Source organism: Penicillium cosmopolitanum (assembly GCF_028827165.1).
Source record: "Penicillium cosmopolitanum strain IBT 29677 chromosome Unknown utg000004l:1.0-4361866.0:1.0-4365735.0, whole genome shotgun sequence".
Classification (NCBI taxonomy): domain Eukaryota; kingdom Fungi; phylum Ascomycota; class Eurotiomycetes; order Eurotiales; family Aspergillaceae; genus Penicillium; species Penicillium cosmopolitanum.
Genome location: NW_026622674.1, coordinates 3,884,076 through 3,896,463, shown reverse-complemented (window position 1 = coordinate 3,896,463; position 12,388 = coordinate 3,884,076). Strand labels below are relative to the sequence as shown.

The 12,388-nt window shown below is 49.0% G+C and overlaps 8 protein-coding genes across 8 annotated transcripts; 5 read left to right on the top strand and 3 right to left on the bottom strand.

The window, feature by feature from the left end:
• Nucleotides 1–236: 236 nt before the first annotated feature.
• N7509_002867 (LYR motif-containing protein 2) lies at nucleotides 237–951 on the top strand (the record flags this gene model as incomplete). Its single annotated transcript, XM_056627504.1, has 4 exons — nucleotides 237–320; nucleotides 465–522; nucleotides 624–706; nucleotides 892–951. The coding sequence occupies 4 exons, from the start codon at nucleotides 237–239 to the stop codon at nucleotides 949–951; spliced, it is 285 nt and encodes a 94-aa protein (XP_056493299.1).
• Nucleotides 952–2,219: 1,268 nt separating this feature from the next.
• Nucleotides 2,220–2,744, top strand: N7509_002866 (bZIP transcription factor; the record flags this gene model as incomplete). Its single annotated transcript, XM_056627503.1, has 1 exon — nucleotides 2,220–2,744. One exon carries the CDS (start codon nucleotides 2,220–2,222, stop codon nucleotides 2,742–2,744), a length of 525 nt encoding a protein of 174 aa, XP_056493298.1.
• A 1,010-nt stretch (nucleotides 2,745–3,754) lies between these two features.
• On the top strand, nucleotides 3,755–5,390 carry N7509_002865 (uncharacterized protein; the record flags this gene model as incomplete). The annotated part of the gene is made up of 8 exons (XM_056627502.1): nucleotides 3,755–3,810; nucleotides 3,866–3,913; nucleotides 4,004–4,133; nucleotides 4,186–4,229; nucleotides 4,294–4,393; nucleotides 4,446–4,802; nucleotides 4,883–4,961; nucleotides 5,047–5,390. 8 exons carry the CDS (start codon nucleotides 3,755–3,757, stop codon nucleotides 5,388–5,390), a joined length of 1,158 nt encoding a protein of 385 aa, XP_056493297.1.
• A 690-nt stretch (nucleotides 5,391–6,080) lies between these two features.
• Nucleotides 6,081–6,744, bottom strand: N7509_002864 (MARVEL domain-containing protein; the record flags this gene model as incomplete). Its single annotated transcript, XM_056627501.1, has 3 exons — nucleotides 6,081–6,225; nucleotides 6,316–6,601; nucleotides 6,669–6,744. 3 exons carry the CDS (start codon nucleotides 6,742–6,744, stop codon nucleotides 6,081–6,083), a joined length of 507 nt encoding a protein of 168 aa, XP_056493296.1.
• A 679-nt stretch (nucleotides 6,745–7,423) lies between these two features.
• On the bottom strand, nucleotides 7,424–7,621 carry N7509_002863 (uncharacterized protein; the record flags this gene model as incomplete). The annotated part of the gene is made up of 1 exon (XM_056627500.1): nucleotides 7,424–7,621. One exon carries the CDS (start codon nucleotides 7,619–7,621, stop codon nucleotides 7,424–7,426), a length of 198 nt encoding a protein of 65 aa, XP_056493295.1.
• A 326-nt stretch (nucleotides 7,622–7,947) lies between these two features.
• On the bottom strand, nucleotides 7,948–8,683 carry rcf1 (respiratory supercomplex assembly factor RCF1; the record flags this gene model as incomplete). Its single annotated transcript, XM_056627499.1, has 3 exons — nucleotides 7,948–8,366; nucleotides 8,433–8,503; nucleotides 8,643–8,683. The coding sequence occupies 3 exons, from the start codon at nucleotides 8,681–8,683 to the stop codon at nucleotides 7,948–7,950; spliced, it is 531 nt and encodes a 176-aa protein (XP_056493294.1).
• A 797-nt stretch (nucleotides 8,684–9,480) lies between these two features.
• Nucleotides 9,481–11,247, top strand: N7509_002861 (threonine dehydratase, biosynthetic; the record flags this gene model as incomplete). The annotated part of the gene is made up of 3 exons (XM_056627498.1): nucleotides 9,481–9,505; nucleotides 9,532–9,662; nucleotides 9,730–11,247. The coding sequence occupies 3 exons, from the start codon at nucleotides 9,481–9,483 to the stop codon at nucleotides 11,245–11,247; spliced, it is 1,674 nt and encodes a 557-aa protein (XP_056493293.1).
• Nucleotides 11,248–11,760: 513 nt separating this feature from the next.
• On the top strand, nucleotides 11,761–12,283 carry N7509_002860 (50S ribosomal protein L36; the record flags this gene model as incomplete). Its single annotated transcript, XM_056627497.1, has 3 exons — nucleotides 11,761–12,021; nucleotides 12,115–12,149; nucleotides 12,244–12,283. 3 exons carry the CDS (start codon nucleotides 11,761–11,763, stop codon nucleotides 12,281–12,283), a joined length of 336 nt encoding a protein of 111 aa, XP_056493292.1.
• Between the last annotated feature and the right edge of the window lie 105 nt (nucleotides 12,284–12,388).

Below are 12,388 nucleotides of genomic sequence, written 5' to 3'. Positions count from 1 at the left end.
CTTCTACTACTACATGTCGCTTCCACTCCTATTACAATACGTTACACTTGGCTATATATGTCTTCATTATATTTAGAGTCACGTGGTGTTAAATACTTGTAATACAAGTACCATCATGGCAAACTCGACCGCCTTCACCCTCGCCTCACCATTCACGCATCACTCTAATCACAGCTCCCAAATCAAATTCTGCGAATTTCCATCGATCCAGTGAGAAATGACATGACCGACTTTCAATGCGCCAATCACTTAGTCTCCTTGCCGCGGTCTCGCGCCGACCAGCGTCAAAATTGAGGAACCCCGCCGTCAGTCTTGACCATGTAAGTACAACCAGACCAGACCGGACCAGCTAGGCTATCAGCTAGCCGGACTACCAACCCTTGGAGTGAATATTCAAAGCGCGCGACCAGCCAATGAATCAAACATTGAGCATAAAAAGTACCTTTCTAACTAATTGTACGCAGTTCATCCAAAGACAACGTACTCTGACGTTCTGGCGAGAGATCGTACGCGCCCTACATAGTACGTTCCACGATCCTATCTTTTCACACACTCACTCTATTCTGTCAAGATCAAAAGTAGTATATCTAACCGCAGCACTTTCGCTCGTTTCCTTGTAACAGAGATCCCGCCTTCCTCAACACGAGATGAATTGCACAGCTATGCGCGTCAAGAATTCGAGAGACATCGCGAGGTTTCGGATCTGGTACGTCTCACCCTTCTCTCTCTCTGTCCATCCCTTTGTGCCTGCCTGTTTCGCTGGAAAATCATTGATCATTGCTAATTATGTACTAGGGCCATATTCGGTACTTATTATCGGTATGATTGGTTGCTCTTCTTTCTTTGCGCTTGCCTTACATTTGTGATATCGGGACTAATTTTTTTTGGTAGACAGGAAAGGCCGAGTTTGATACCATGAAGCGGTATATCGAAGAGCAGGTTGTTGGATGAGGTTGTTGGACTCATTGATAGACGGCGTGTTTCAGCATATGTCCTGGGTTTTCAGCGTGGGCCAATTGTATTGTATAATAAGTGGAACCTGGGGTTATTTATTGTGAATTAAATGTACAGAGAGTATACATACAGCTTGGATTTACCTTGATGAGAACAAAGTGTTTATTTCGTACTTTGTCACATCGGCCGGGCTGTGGCAGAACAATGTGACACCGGCCTTGTCTAGCCGCGATCGACCACGCATCATGCTATGTACATATGTACACAGTAGTTACTACATATTGTACTAGGAGTACAATGTCCAACTTGAATATCCCAATAAAGAACAATCGGATACATACTCATACATGACTGGATATCAGATTGTCAATGACATCATCGCAGCTTTCTCTCCAATTCTAGACCGACAGCAGACCACAAAATCCCTAACCTCCACGAGTACAATTTACTGACCGCACTCAGGCTCCAATCGATTCATTTGCCACACGCACAGTTAGCTATTCCCCGTCCTGCTACGCGTCACGTCTTGATTAAGATTTTTGGGATCATCTGGATCATCTGCATGCCGAGCCCCGCAGTTCCATCCATCACAGGCCCCTCTGCTCCATCCGAGTGGACTGGGAATAAAACGAGTTTGGCACTTTCCGGCACAGCATCCGGCCACTCAGGGCTGGGGACTGAGTGTTTTCCCCTCGGCTTCTAGCGTATTTCTCCCCAGATCATCCTTTTTAAGTCCTTATTACCTGCTGCTAGCCTACTAGCCTACTAGCGGCTGCATTTTCCGGTCAGGGGCGCAGGGTGGCGCAAGAACCCTGCTCAGTCTAGATTTTGATATGGTGACGTAGTCGAGACTGCTAGTGACTCCCACTTTCTTGTTTGGTTATGCTCAAGGGATTGCTTCTGGGGATATATACGCGATTTATTAGATGGTTTAAAATACATTTTCTCCCTCCTTTCCGATTTATCACGTCCCGCCACGGAGCACCACGATACCACAACCCTTCCAAATATTATTTAATCCTTGCCGGTCGATATACTGCGAAATCTGCCCTTGACCGACAATCCACTTTACCCTACTAGTAACTACTACTACACATCATCAACTTGAACTTCACCATACTTAATTTACACCGCGTCTACGACTAAATCGATCCTCCTACCCTCCCGCCAACAGAACTCCTTTGTTCCGATTCTCTACCAACTCTTTCTACCACTCAATCCATACTGCTAGTACTTTTAGTACTGCCGAACCACTGGCAATCACCATGGCACGCGACCACAGCGAGAGCATCAGTCCAGGCCGTGCAAAACACCTCGAGCGAAACCGCATCGCGGCAAACAAATGCCGACAAAAGAAGAAGAAGGAACACCAGAAAATCCAAAGTTCCCTCCATGACGAGACCGCCCGACACGACTCCCTCATGGCCGAATTAAACAACCTCCGCGAAGAGATTTGGACTCTAAAGAATACCGTTTTCGCACACGCCAGCTGCAACGACTGGCATATCAATCGACAATTAGCCAGTATGAGCGAAAATCTCACCGGCGCTAGCCCGGAGCAGCTTCACGCTCAACTGCCCTCCCCAACATTTTCCTCCCAGAGCTGTTCGGATGCATCCGCGATGGATACTGGGGCTATTGAACCAAAGGTCCTTGCGTCTTCGTCTTTCTCTTCGGATGGTTCGGGAAGTTTACCATTGATGGATCCGGCGCTTTTTGATGGGGGTTATAATGGAGCCGGGACTCCGGAATTCGGATTTGACCGGCTCATCGATATGGAGAATATTTAGCTTGGGGGAGGTTTGATTTTGGTACGAACATGATTTCCAAATTAGCTTGCGATCGGATTTTGTTCGGCGTTGGGGTTCAAAGGGTGGATTTTGTCACGATAACTTTACTTCTTGATGTCATATATTTGACCAAAACAGCAATAACTCGAGCTGGACTCGAAATTCGAATGGAACAGGCTGAAGTCAAATTTCTAGTGTTCCATTTTTGCTCCAGGAGCTTGGGCCGCATTTTAAATCCTAGCAAAGCACCCATTTTCACGGCGGAGCTCCTCAAAGCTCGAAAGAGAATAGCCACAGGGCTGATGACTCCACAATGTGTGTGCCCCCTGTATTGTACTACTTGCATTCCCTTAAAAATGCCAAACCCCGTCATGATCTATCTACGTAGGTGGCTCTGTCTGACTATACAAATCATCCGGACAAACCATCCTCCACTAGGTCATTCCAGCAGGGGCATCGGAAGTCGCGGGGTGGTCGAAAGCCAGACACGACCTCATTCGCTCGGTTCTCACAGCCAGCCAGTAAGGTGTTGCAGGGCCCGGCGATCGTGTGGGTCTGAAGAATTGCATAGCGAACAATATGCCACTGGGGCTTGAACGTGCTGCCCTCCCCTTCGATGTGCTTCGTTGAGGGCGTTTCTTGTGACTCCAGCCGCTGATGTAAACACAGCCCTCGTTAGGCATTCCTTCCCCAATCGCCACTACATGCGGGTGCGTGGGTGGAGATCATAACACATTTTATTATAAAACTCATCGCTCCCGATGCAAACACCTCCGTTATTTGCCACTTTGATTTTTATCGTCCACCATCCGCCATCCACCACTTGCATCCATCATCATCATCATCTTCATCATATCTTCGAAAATTACTACTCATATCCGATATCTTTTTTTTTCTTCATATCGTTGATGTTTGTGTCCTTGATATAGCGCGATTTCTTATCTGTATTCTATTGCTTTCATCATTCTGTATCCGCCATGTCAGGCAAAACGATAACCCCAGGTCGGGAAATGGCCCAATTCTCCGAAAAACTTATAATGGGCGCACCATTCGAAACAACCGACCGGTATGCGTTTTTTAAAACCACTAGACTAAAGCGACACTTCTAAATCTTACTCTAGATATACCCAATTGACCCCAGTGGGAATGGGCGTCTCGGGACTAGTCTGGTACGATCCCTGAGAATTTCCACGGGCAGTGGGAATGAAAATGGTGGTTTTGCATAGCTGACCAGTTCGTTCCTTTTCGTTCTCCTTTAGTTCTGCCATAGATCAGATCGCTCAACAAACAGTCGCCGTGAAAAAGCTCAGTGAACCTTTCAAGACGGACAATATCGCAAAACACATGTACCGCGAGGTCAAGCTGTTAAAGCAACTGCAGCACGAGAATGTTTGTCATCACTACCTGTTGGAACGTTGAAACCTAACCGATAACTGTACAGATCATCCACTTGAAAGACATTTTCATTTCACCATCTGAAGATATGTGAGTTTCTTCCGAGTCCGTTCTCATGCTTTCCTCGGGAAACAAAACTAACCGGGCCTCATAGCTACCTTGTCACGGATCTCATGGCAACAGATCTCCACACACTTTTGAAAACAAAGAAAGTAGACGAGCAGTTCACTCAATACTTTGTGTATCAATTGATGGTATGAAGAACAACCATATGCCCCAACACGCCACCCAACTAACACTCACCAGCGTGGTCTCAAATATGTGCATTCTGCGGGCGTCGTCCACCGCGATCTAAAACCAAGCAATATTCTCATCAACGATAATTGTGATCTAAAAATATGCGACTTTGGCTTGGCTCGTGTTCAGGAGACTCAAATGACCGGCTACGTTTCGACAAGGTACTACCGTGCGCCAGAGATCATGCTCACGTGGAGGAGATATAACGAGAAAGTCGACATCTGGAGCGCCGGCTGCATATTCGCCGAAATGATTATGGGCAGCCCTATATTCCCCGGCAAAAATCATATCAATCAGTTTATGGTCATCACCCAGATGCTGGGTAGTCCTCCGGACAGCGTGGTTAACAATATTACCAGTGAGAATGTGAGTCTGCCACAGTCCTCAAGACCTACAAGGTGACAGAAAAGAAAAGGGAAATATATGAAGCTAATGCCAAATTCCAGACTTTGACTTTCCTCCGATCCTTACCGGACAAACCTCGCCAGTCATTAGCAAAGGTCATGCCCAAGGCCAACACCAAGAGTGAGTTGACACGAAACCCATCCACAAAATACCACACATACCATATCGGCCACCAGATGATAGGATGACAACTAATCCAAACCAGCAATCGCACTCCTGGACAAAATGCTCCAACTCGACCCAGACGAACGAATCACAGCAGCAGACTGTCTCAAATCTCAATATCTGGAGCCATACCACGATCCAGATGACGAACCCTCCGCAACAGAAAAATGCGACTGGGCCTTCCTGGAAGCTGATCTGCCCGCCGACATGTGGAAGACTGTCATGTATTCGGAAGTTTTGCGATATCACGAGAAAGGAAGTGGATCTACCTCAATGGCAACTAGGCTCATGCCGCAACTGCCAGTTGATGAACTTGAACGATTTCAAGTAGAGGGACAACTTCAAGGGAGTGGGATGGATTGGACTGCCACTGGCAGTGCTTGAGGCGAGGTGAGACAAGGGCGTGACCCATTCATATATCTATACTATATCTCTTCTGTTTGCGGTAGATCTAGTAGATCTAGATCTTTGGATTCTTTCAACATCCATATTAGCGTTTTACATGCGAGCATTTACGTGTGCTAATTATTATTATTTTCCTTTCTCGTTTTCATTTCTTCTTCTCATTTTCTCTTCCTTTTTTTGCATTTGGAATTCCACTTTGATATGCTCATTTGCCTGTGATATCCCCTCTGGTTGAGTTCCGGGTTCAGTTGAGCGAATCTTTCTTCGTTTAGTTTACTCCAAATTCAGTACTTCCTACTATTCAAACAACATGATTCATCAATATTTTCCAAAATTATGATATTATATGTTATACGTCGATATCATCAAGCAGGATCGATCATAAAAGGGAATCCACGCAAAAATAAGTAATCAAAAGCCACGCCGATGACCAGACCGGCCCAAACTTCCAGGCTTCAAGTTTCAAACAAGCACCAACGAACGATTCTATTCGAAAACCGTCGTATGTCCATATTCATATATTCGTGAATCCAAGTGCCAACCGGGTATCAACAGAGATTTGAGCCCATCATCACGGGTCCAACATTAGGGGGTAGGTAAATTTGTACAAAGTGGTGCTGCACCACAGTGCAGTGCCGTGCAATTAGATATTAAGTTGGCCGCGATCGTTTAGACTTCCTCCGGTGCAGCACTAGTCACCTCCGAAACAGGGGGCTGCTGTTGCTGCTGGTCCTGCGCGTGGTGGTTCTGGTGGTTCTTTCGGGAATTCTTGAGATCGACAAGGGCGAAGTAGTTTGTGAAGACGAAAAGAGCCCTGCAGTATTACAATAATGAGCTTCTATACTTGAACAATAATATATGTATAACAGAAACGGGTTCGGTGAAAAGAAGAAGAGAAACTCACCACTCAACCGCAGCGACAACGATCAGTGCCTGAAGCCCGTGGCAGCTGGGGTAGTTGCAAGAGCCGGGCTTGGGGATCATGGCGGAAAGGGCAATCCAGCCGCTGAGCCAGAGCAACATGGTGACAACCTCGACGAAGGGAATCACGAGTTCATGGGAGATGCGCGAGAACCAGAGTGGGGCGAGGCCCAGGTAGGGGACTGCGACGACGGTGGTCCAGCAGCCGTTGAAAAGCATAAAGTAGTTCAGATTGGAGAAGGACCATGAGTCGTAGAGGGTGCCGATGACTGGGTGCTGTTAGATGGTTTTCGTTTTCTCGTTTTGTTGATAGACTATTGGGGTGATTAAACGAACCATATGCGCTTAAGCCGATAGTGGCCAAGGCGAAGAGTGCCTGGACAATTCGGAGGGGGTAGACCCAGGATAGCATGGTGTATGTATAGATGTTGTATGTACAATTGACTTGAGTGTTTGTGTTTGCCAGTCAATTGACTTTGTTGGGTCAGGTCAGGAACCTCTTCGTCTAGAGTATCGGTGGATAGTGAGAACTTGAATGGAAAGAGAAAATCCAGATCCACTGCTGCCCACTGGGTGTCCACTGGATTATATAGTGGTAGCTAGAATGGAAAATCCTAAAAGGCTATATTCGAACTAAAAATTCGATAGTTCATCAACCGAGGCCTCGTGAACCTGTGGCGAGACGTCATAAGAAGGGGCCTCGGAGTCGGACACGGGCAGACCCTGCAGGGCTAACTGCTTAGCATTAGTACAAGGTTACGGAAACAACCCGGCTGGGTGGGCCATGAACCCCCAAAAAGGGGGCTCCCAAGTAAGGTCCCATTGGGAGGATCAGAACGAATTCTGATGCGGCGGAACCACCTCGGCACGCCGAGATATCAAAACCGGAGACAACCCGGGGAAATGCTTGTGTGCACTTCCCCCATAGAAATAGTAAATATTGCGCAGTCAACATGAACGATCTTCTTTATTTTTCAATATTTCCCCCTCTCTCGCTCTAGGTTACTTTGGATAAATCTCAAAAATCAGCAGACGGAACAAGTTGGCAGTAGGGCGAACTTTGTCGAGTCAATGACGCTCGGTGGTCGATCTCACATGTGAAGTCCGAGGCCACCCAATTCGGCAGGCCAACGTCGATCCTTCGGACCCTCCGTAAAATATTCTAAAATATTCAGGGCAAGGGTGATGATTTGCTGGATTTTTGCCGATGGTTCCAGGTTCGCCTGACCTAGATGGTATACACCGTGTGCCTTATGTTGTGCCGTGTCCTGCATATACTGTAGCTGCATATTGGGAATCCTGCCGCTTCACCTGCTTCCGGAAACCTACGACTCTGACTCAACAAGAATCGATACCCGGGGCCTTTTCTTCTAGACACTCTTAATCTTGACCATGATCACCGTGACAAAACAATGACCTCAGAAAACACATGTGCGGAGATGGGTGTGGCGCATTCTATATACTCGTACAACTACTACAATACTTCAACATCATAGCCTAACAAAACAACCTAGACAATCCGACATCGCTGATTATTTTACACGTGCAAAAGACAAAAAGGATTCCACCTCATGCCAGAAACTACTACCCTGCTAGTAGTCCATATTGTACAAGCCTACTTCCGACTCGCCAGCAAAACCTTCACAGCATCCAGAACGCCGACGGATTTCTCATCCGCAGGCTCAATTGCCGCACGAGCCGCATCAGGCTGCTCAACCTTCTTTCCACCATCCTTGGCCGCCGCCTCAATAGCTGCATGACGCTCGCGCCACTCACGATCCTCCTCATCACGAATTTCCAGCTCACGCAGCCAGGCATCGCGCTTCTCCTGCGACTTGCGCTCTTCCACCGCCTGGTCGAATTCCCGCCGTTGCTTGCGCTCCGTCTTGTAGTACATTCCGCCGGCCACGAGCGCGACGAGAGTAAATGCCTGCGCGTAGATACGGGCGCGGAACATGCGGTTCATTTCGGCTGAGTCGCCGGCTCGCATTGATCGGTAGGCGCGGTAGAGGGCGTAACATGTTGCGGCGCAGCCTGTTTGGTAGAGGTTAGGTTAGTGGGTGATTGATTGTTTTTTGGGTGTGTTGTAGGTCGACGTACCGAGTGGGATGAGGGGCTCTTCCTTGATTCGTCTGGTGAATTTCTGGGCGCCAGATTCCTCGCGGAATTGTCTGGAGAAAATGTGTTGTTAGCAAGCAGTCTTTTCTTTTCTTCCCTTCCGGCGCGGTCGCGGTCCTCGTTGTTTTCGCACTGGTGGAATCCTTGCCCCCCGGGTTGTCGCGGGTTTCTGTAGAGTGTATTCAGACGTACGGGTGATCGTCAAAAGACGATGGTACAGACTCGCCGCTCATAATGGGTGGTTGAGCTCTGGTTGGGAGGTGGAGAGAGGTGCCCAGGTGGTGAAGGAGGGTGGCACGATGGTCGGGGTGGAGTGATGAGCGAGCGGCTCAAGGGTTGATTGTGGACGAGCGAGTCTGAAACAATGCTCGTTCTAAGTCGGGAATCAAGGGAACCTTGAAATAGCCGCGATTCTAGGTCGAGATGGCGGGTTGCGGGGGACGAGAGTTGATCAGTCGGGCATGACGTCGCGGGAGTTTTCCTCCCAAGTTAAGCGCGGCCGCGGGCAGTACTTTGACACATTAGCTACACATAGTAATAGTTATAGATGTACTCTGCTGTGTAATATTTAAATTGAATTCTCCTACTACTAGTCATATATATCCATTTCTATGTATACTACTACCAGTAGTATACTATACTCTTAGCTACTACTGTACAATTACAATAGTTACTGGGCACCTCTGCTTCTAGCACGTAATCCACTCTGACCGCCATTGTATACGATGCAGTATATCTTCAGAAAGGACGAGAATCTTTCAACCAAGTAGCTTGAGTAATGCCATACACAAATAGACCAATATATAGCTAGCTAATAATTCATAATTACCCATCAGCTAAAATATATGCCTATATCCACATCCCCAATCCCCAAACTTCAAGTTATCTTACTGCGCTCTGGTTGATGACTAAGATGCTCCGATCTCGTCCCGCCAGAAAAAAAGAAAAGAGTCAGAGGCAAAAGAATCCCCTCCCCTCCTTTCTGAGCAATTGATCTTTTTCTCTTCCTTAAAGGTCTTGTGGGTTGATCATGTCCGACGAACCCTCCGCCAACGGTGTCACAACACCTACTACTCCCAAGCGGAGTGGCCTGGCTTTGACCGAGTATACCGCCGCTCCCACTCCCCCTCCGAACGCGCAGACCGCATCCCCGGATTGCCTCCCAACTGGGGCATCCCAGAGGCCTTTTTGCTTCCCAATGGATATCCAGACGTGAGGATTATTTTACCATAACCACATTTACCTCCAAACACCCAGCTGACTCTTTCGGCGCTCACAGTATCTCCGACTGATCTTGACTTCCCGCGTTTACGATGTTATTGATGAAACCCCACTACACCATGCCGTCAACCTGAGCAACCGTCTTGAAAGCCGAGTGCTTCTCAAGCGGGAGGATCTTCTTCCTGTATTCAGCTTCAAGCTTCGTGGTGCCTATAACAAGATGGCTCACCTGAACAACGAGCAGCGGTGGAAGGGTGTCATTGCTTGCTCTGCGGGCAACCATGCTCAAGGTGTTGCGTACTCTGCCCGCAAGCTTAGAATCCCCGCGACCATTGTCATGCCTGCTGGAACCCCCGCTATTAAGCATCTGAACGTCGCCCGCCTGGGTGGCAGCGTTGTTCTCCACGGAAACGATTTCGATGCGGCCAAGGATGAGGCCCATCGGTTGGAGAAGCAGCACGGTCTCACCAGCATCCCGCCATTCGATGACCCGTATGTCATTGCTGGTCAAGGTACTATCGGCATGGAGCTGCTACGTCAGGCCAACCTCGACAAGCTGGAGGCGGTCTTCTGCGGTGTCGGTGGTGGCGGCCTGATCGGTGGTATTGGTGTCTATCTGAAGCGCATTGCGCCCCAGGTCAAGGTCATCGGTGTCGAGGCTTACGATGCCAACGCCATGGCCCAGTCCCTTGATGATGGCAAGCGCGTATTCTTGAAGGAGGTCGGCCTCTTCGTCGATGGCGCTGCCGTCAAGTCCGTGGGCGAGGAGAACTACCGCGTCTGCCGGGATGTCATCGACGAAGTTATTCAAGTCTCTACGGACGAGGTCTGTGCTGCTATTAAGGATGTTTTCATGGACACCCGATCTGTCGTTGAACCCGCTGGTGCTCTCTCCCTCGCCGGTCTCAAGAAGTACGTCGCCAAGAACCCCAGCCCCGACCCCAGCCGTGAACTCGTCGCCATCACTTCCGGTGCCAACATGGACTTCGACCGCCTGCGCTTTGTTGCTGAGCGTGCTGCTCTCGGCGAGCGCAAAGAGGCTCTTCTCAGCGTGAAGATCCCCGAGACGCCTGGCGCATTCGCCAAGCTTGTCGAGGTTATTCTGCCCCAGGCCGTGACTGCTTTTAGCTACCGCTATGCTCGCGACGACTCTGCCGATGTCCTCATGGGTATTTCTCTGTCCGCCGCGACCGGCCGCGAAGATCTGGTCAAGATCATGGAGGAGCTTGAGAAGGCCGGCATGAATGTTCGCGATCTGAGCGAAGACGAGCTGGCTAAGCGTCACATCCGATTCCTGGTCGGCGGCCGCTCCGATGTCGCCGACGAGCGATTGTTCATGTTCGAATTCCCCGAGCGACCCGGTGCTCTGGCCAAGTTCCTTGCCACCCTCCGTCCCAAACAGAACATCTCTTTGTTCCACTACCGTAACTATGGCGGCGACGTTGGCAAGGTTCTGGCTGCCATCCAATGCCCCCCTGCGGAGAAGGATGACCTAGAATCCTTCCTCCGTGATCTGGGCTACCCGTTCAGCGAACAAACCGACTCCCCCACCTACCAGACCTTCCTGCGGTCCTAGATGGCTAAAGTTGAATGTGAATGTTGAACGTGAACTATTTATAAATATGTGAATCTCGAACAGTGAGAGTCAAACGGTTGATGACTTGTGTTCTTTTTGTTTTAGCGGTTTAAAAGTGCAACCCATTTGAAGTGCTTTCCCCGTTTGGCGTTGGGTCCCGATATAGAGTGGGAGTTTATTTCGACTGTATAATAGCTCCTTGCTAATACATTGCCTTACATATATTTCCATACTACTGGTAGTACTAGCATTACTGAATCATTCTCTCCAGGGCTGTCGTATGGATGTCTCTTTAATACTCCGAGTCGCAGTGAGTATTCTCATACTTCCGGACCCACATATAAAGTGCGGCCCCGGCAAAACTGAAAACCCGAGCAACAATCTTCTGAGCGCGAGCACCCGGGGAGCCAGCATCAATCACCGATTCCGATCCCTCTACGTTCTACCGACTAGGAAACGCGAGGCGAAGCCTCGGAATTTCAGATTCACGGTCACCACTCACCTCCCACCATCATGTTCTCTCTCCGCTCCGTCCTGGGAGCCCCGGGCGCCCTCCGCCAACTCCTCCCCTCCGTCACTCGTCGATCCCTCCCTGGAGCTATCTCCCTCCGACCCTTTTCGCACATGATTCAGAACAGCCTCACGAGGTTGCGGGCGGCTTCCAAGCAGAATGACAATGCTGTTGCGGCGACTGTTGGCGCCTCCCGGCAGATCGAGCAGGTCCGCGGAATGAAGACCCGGTCCTCGGTGAAGCGGCTTTGTGATGGTTGCAAGGTATGATACCGGAAGATCGGATCTTTCTCTTTGAGGAAGTGATTTGAAGGCTGGAGAGGATTGTGGTTGTGGGTGCTAATTCTGGATATTCAGCCCGTTCGCCGAAAGAACCGTGTTTACATTATCTGGTGAGTCTTGATCTGGATGCGAGATAGAGGACTCATTTTCTCTACTCTTTCAGCTTGCAAAGTGGCAATGCTAACTTATTCTTCTTCTCTCCAGCTCCAAGAACCCCAAGCACAAGCAACGACAAGGCAAATAGGCGGGTTTAAACCGTTTCGTTCGATGCGCGCCTTTTGTTCCTCTGTGGATCGATGGCAGCATCTTTGCATACTTGTTTCCAGCTCGAATATTATGGGAAAATAAC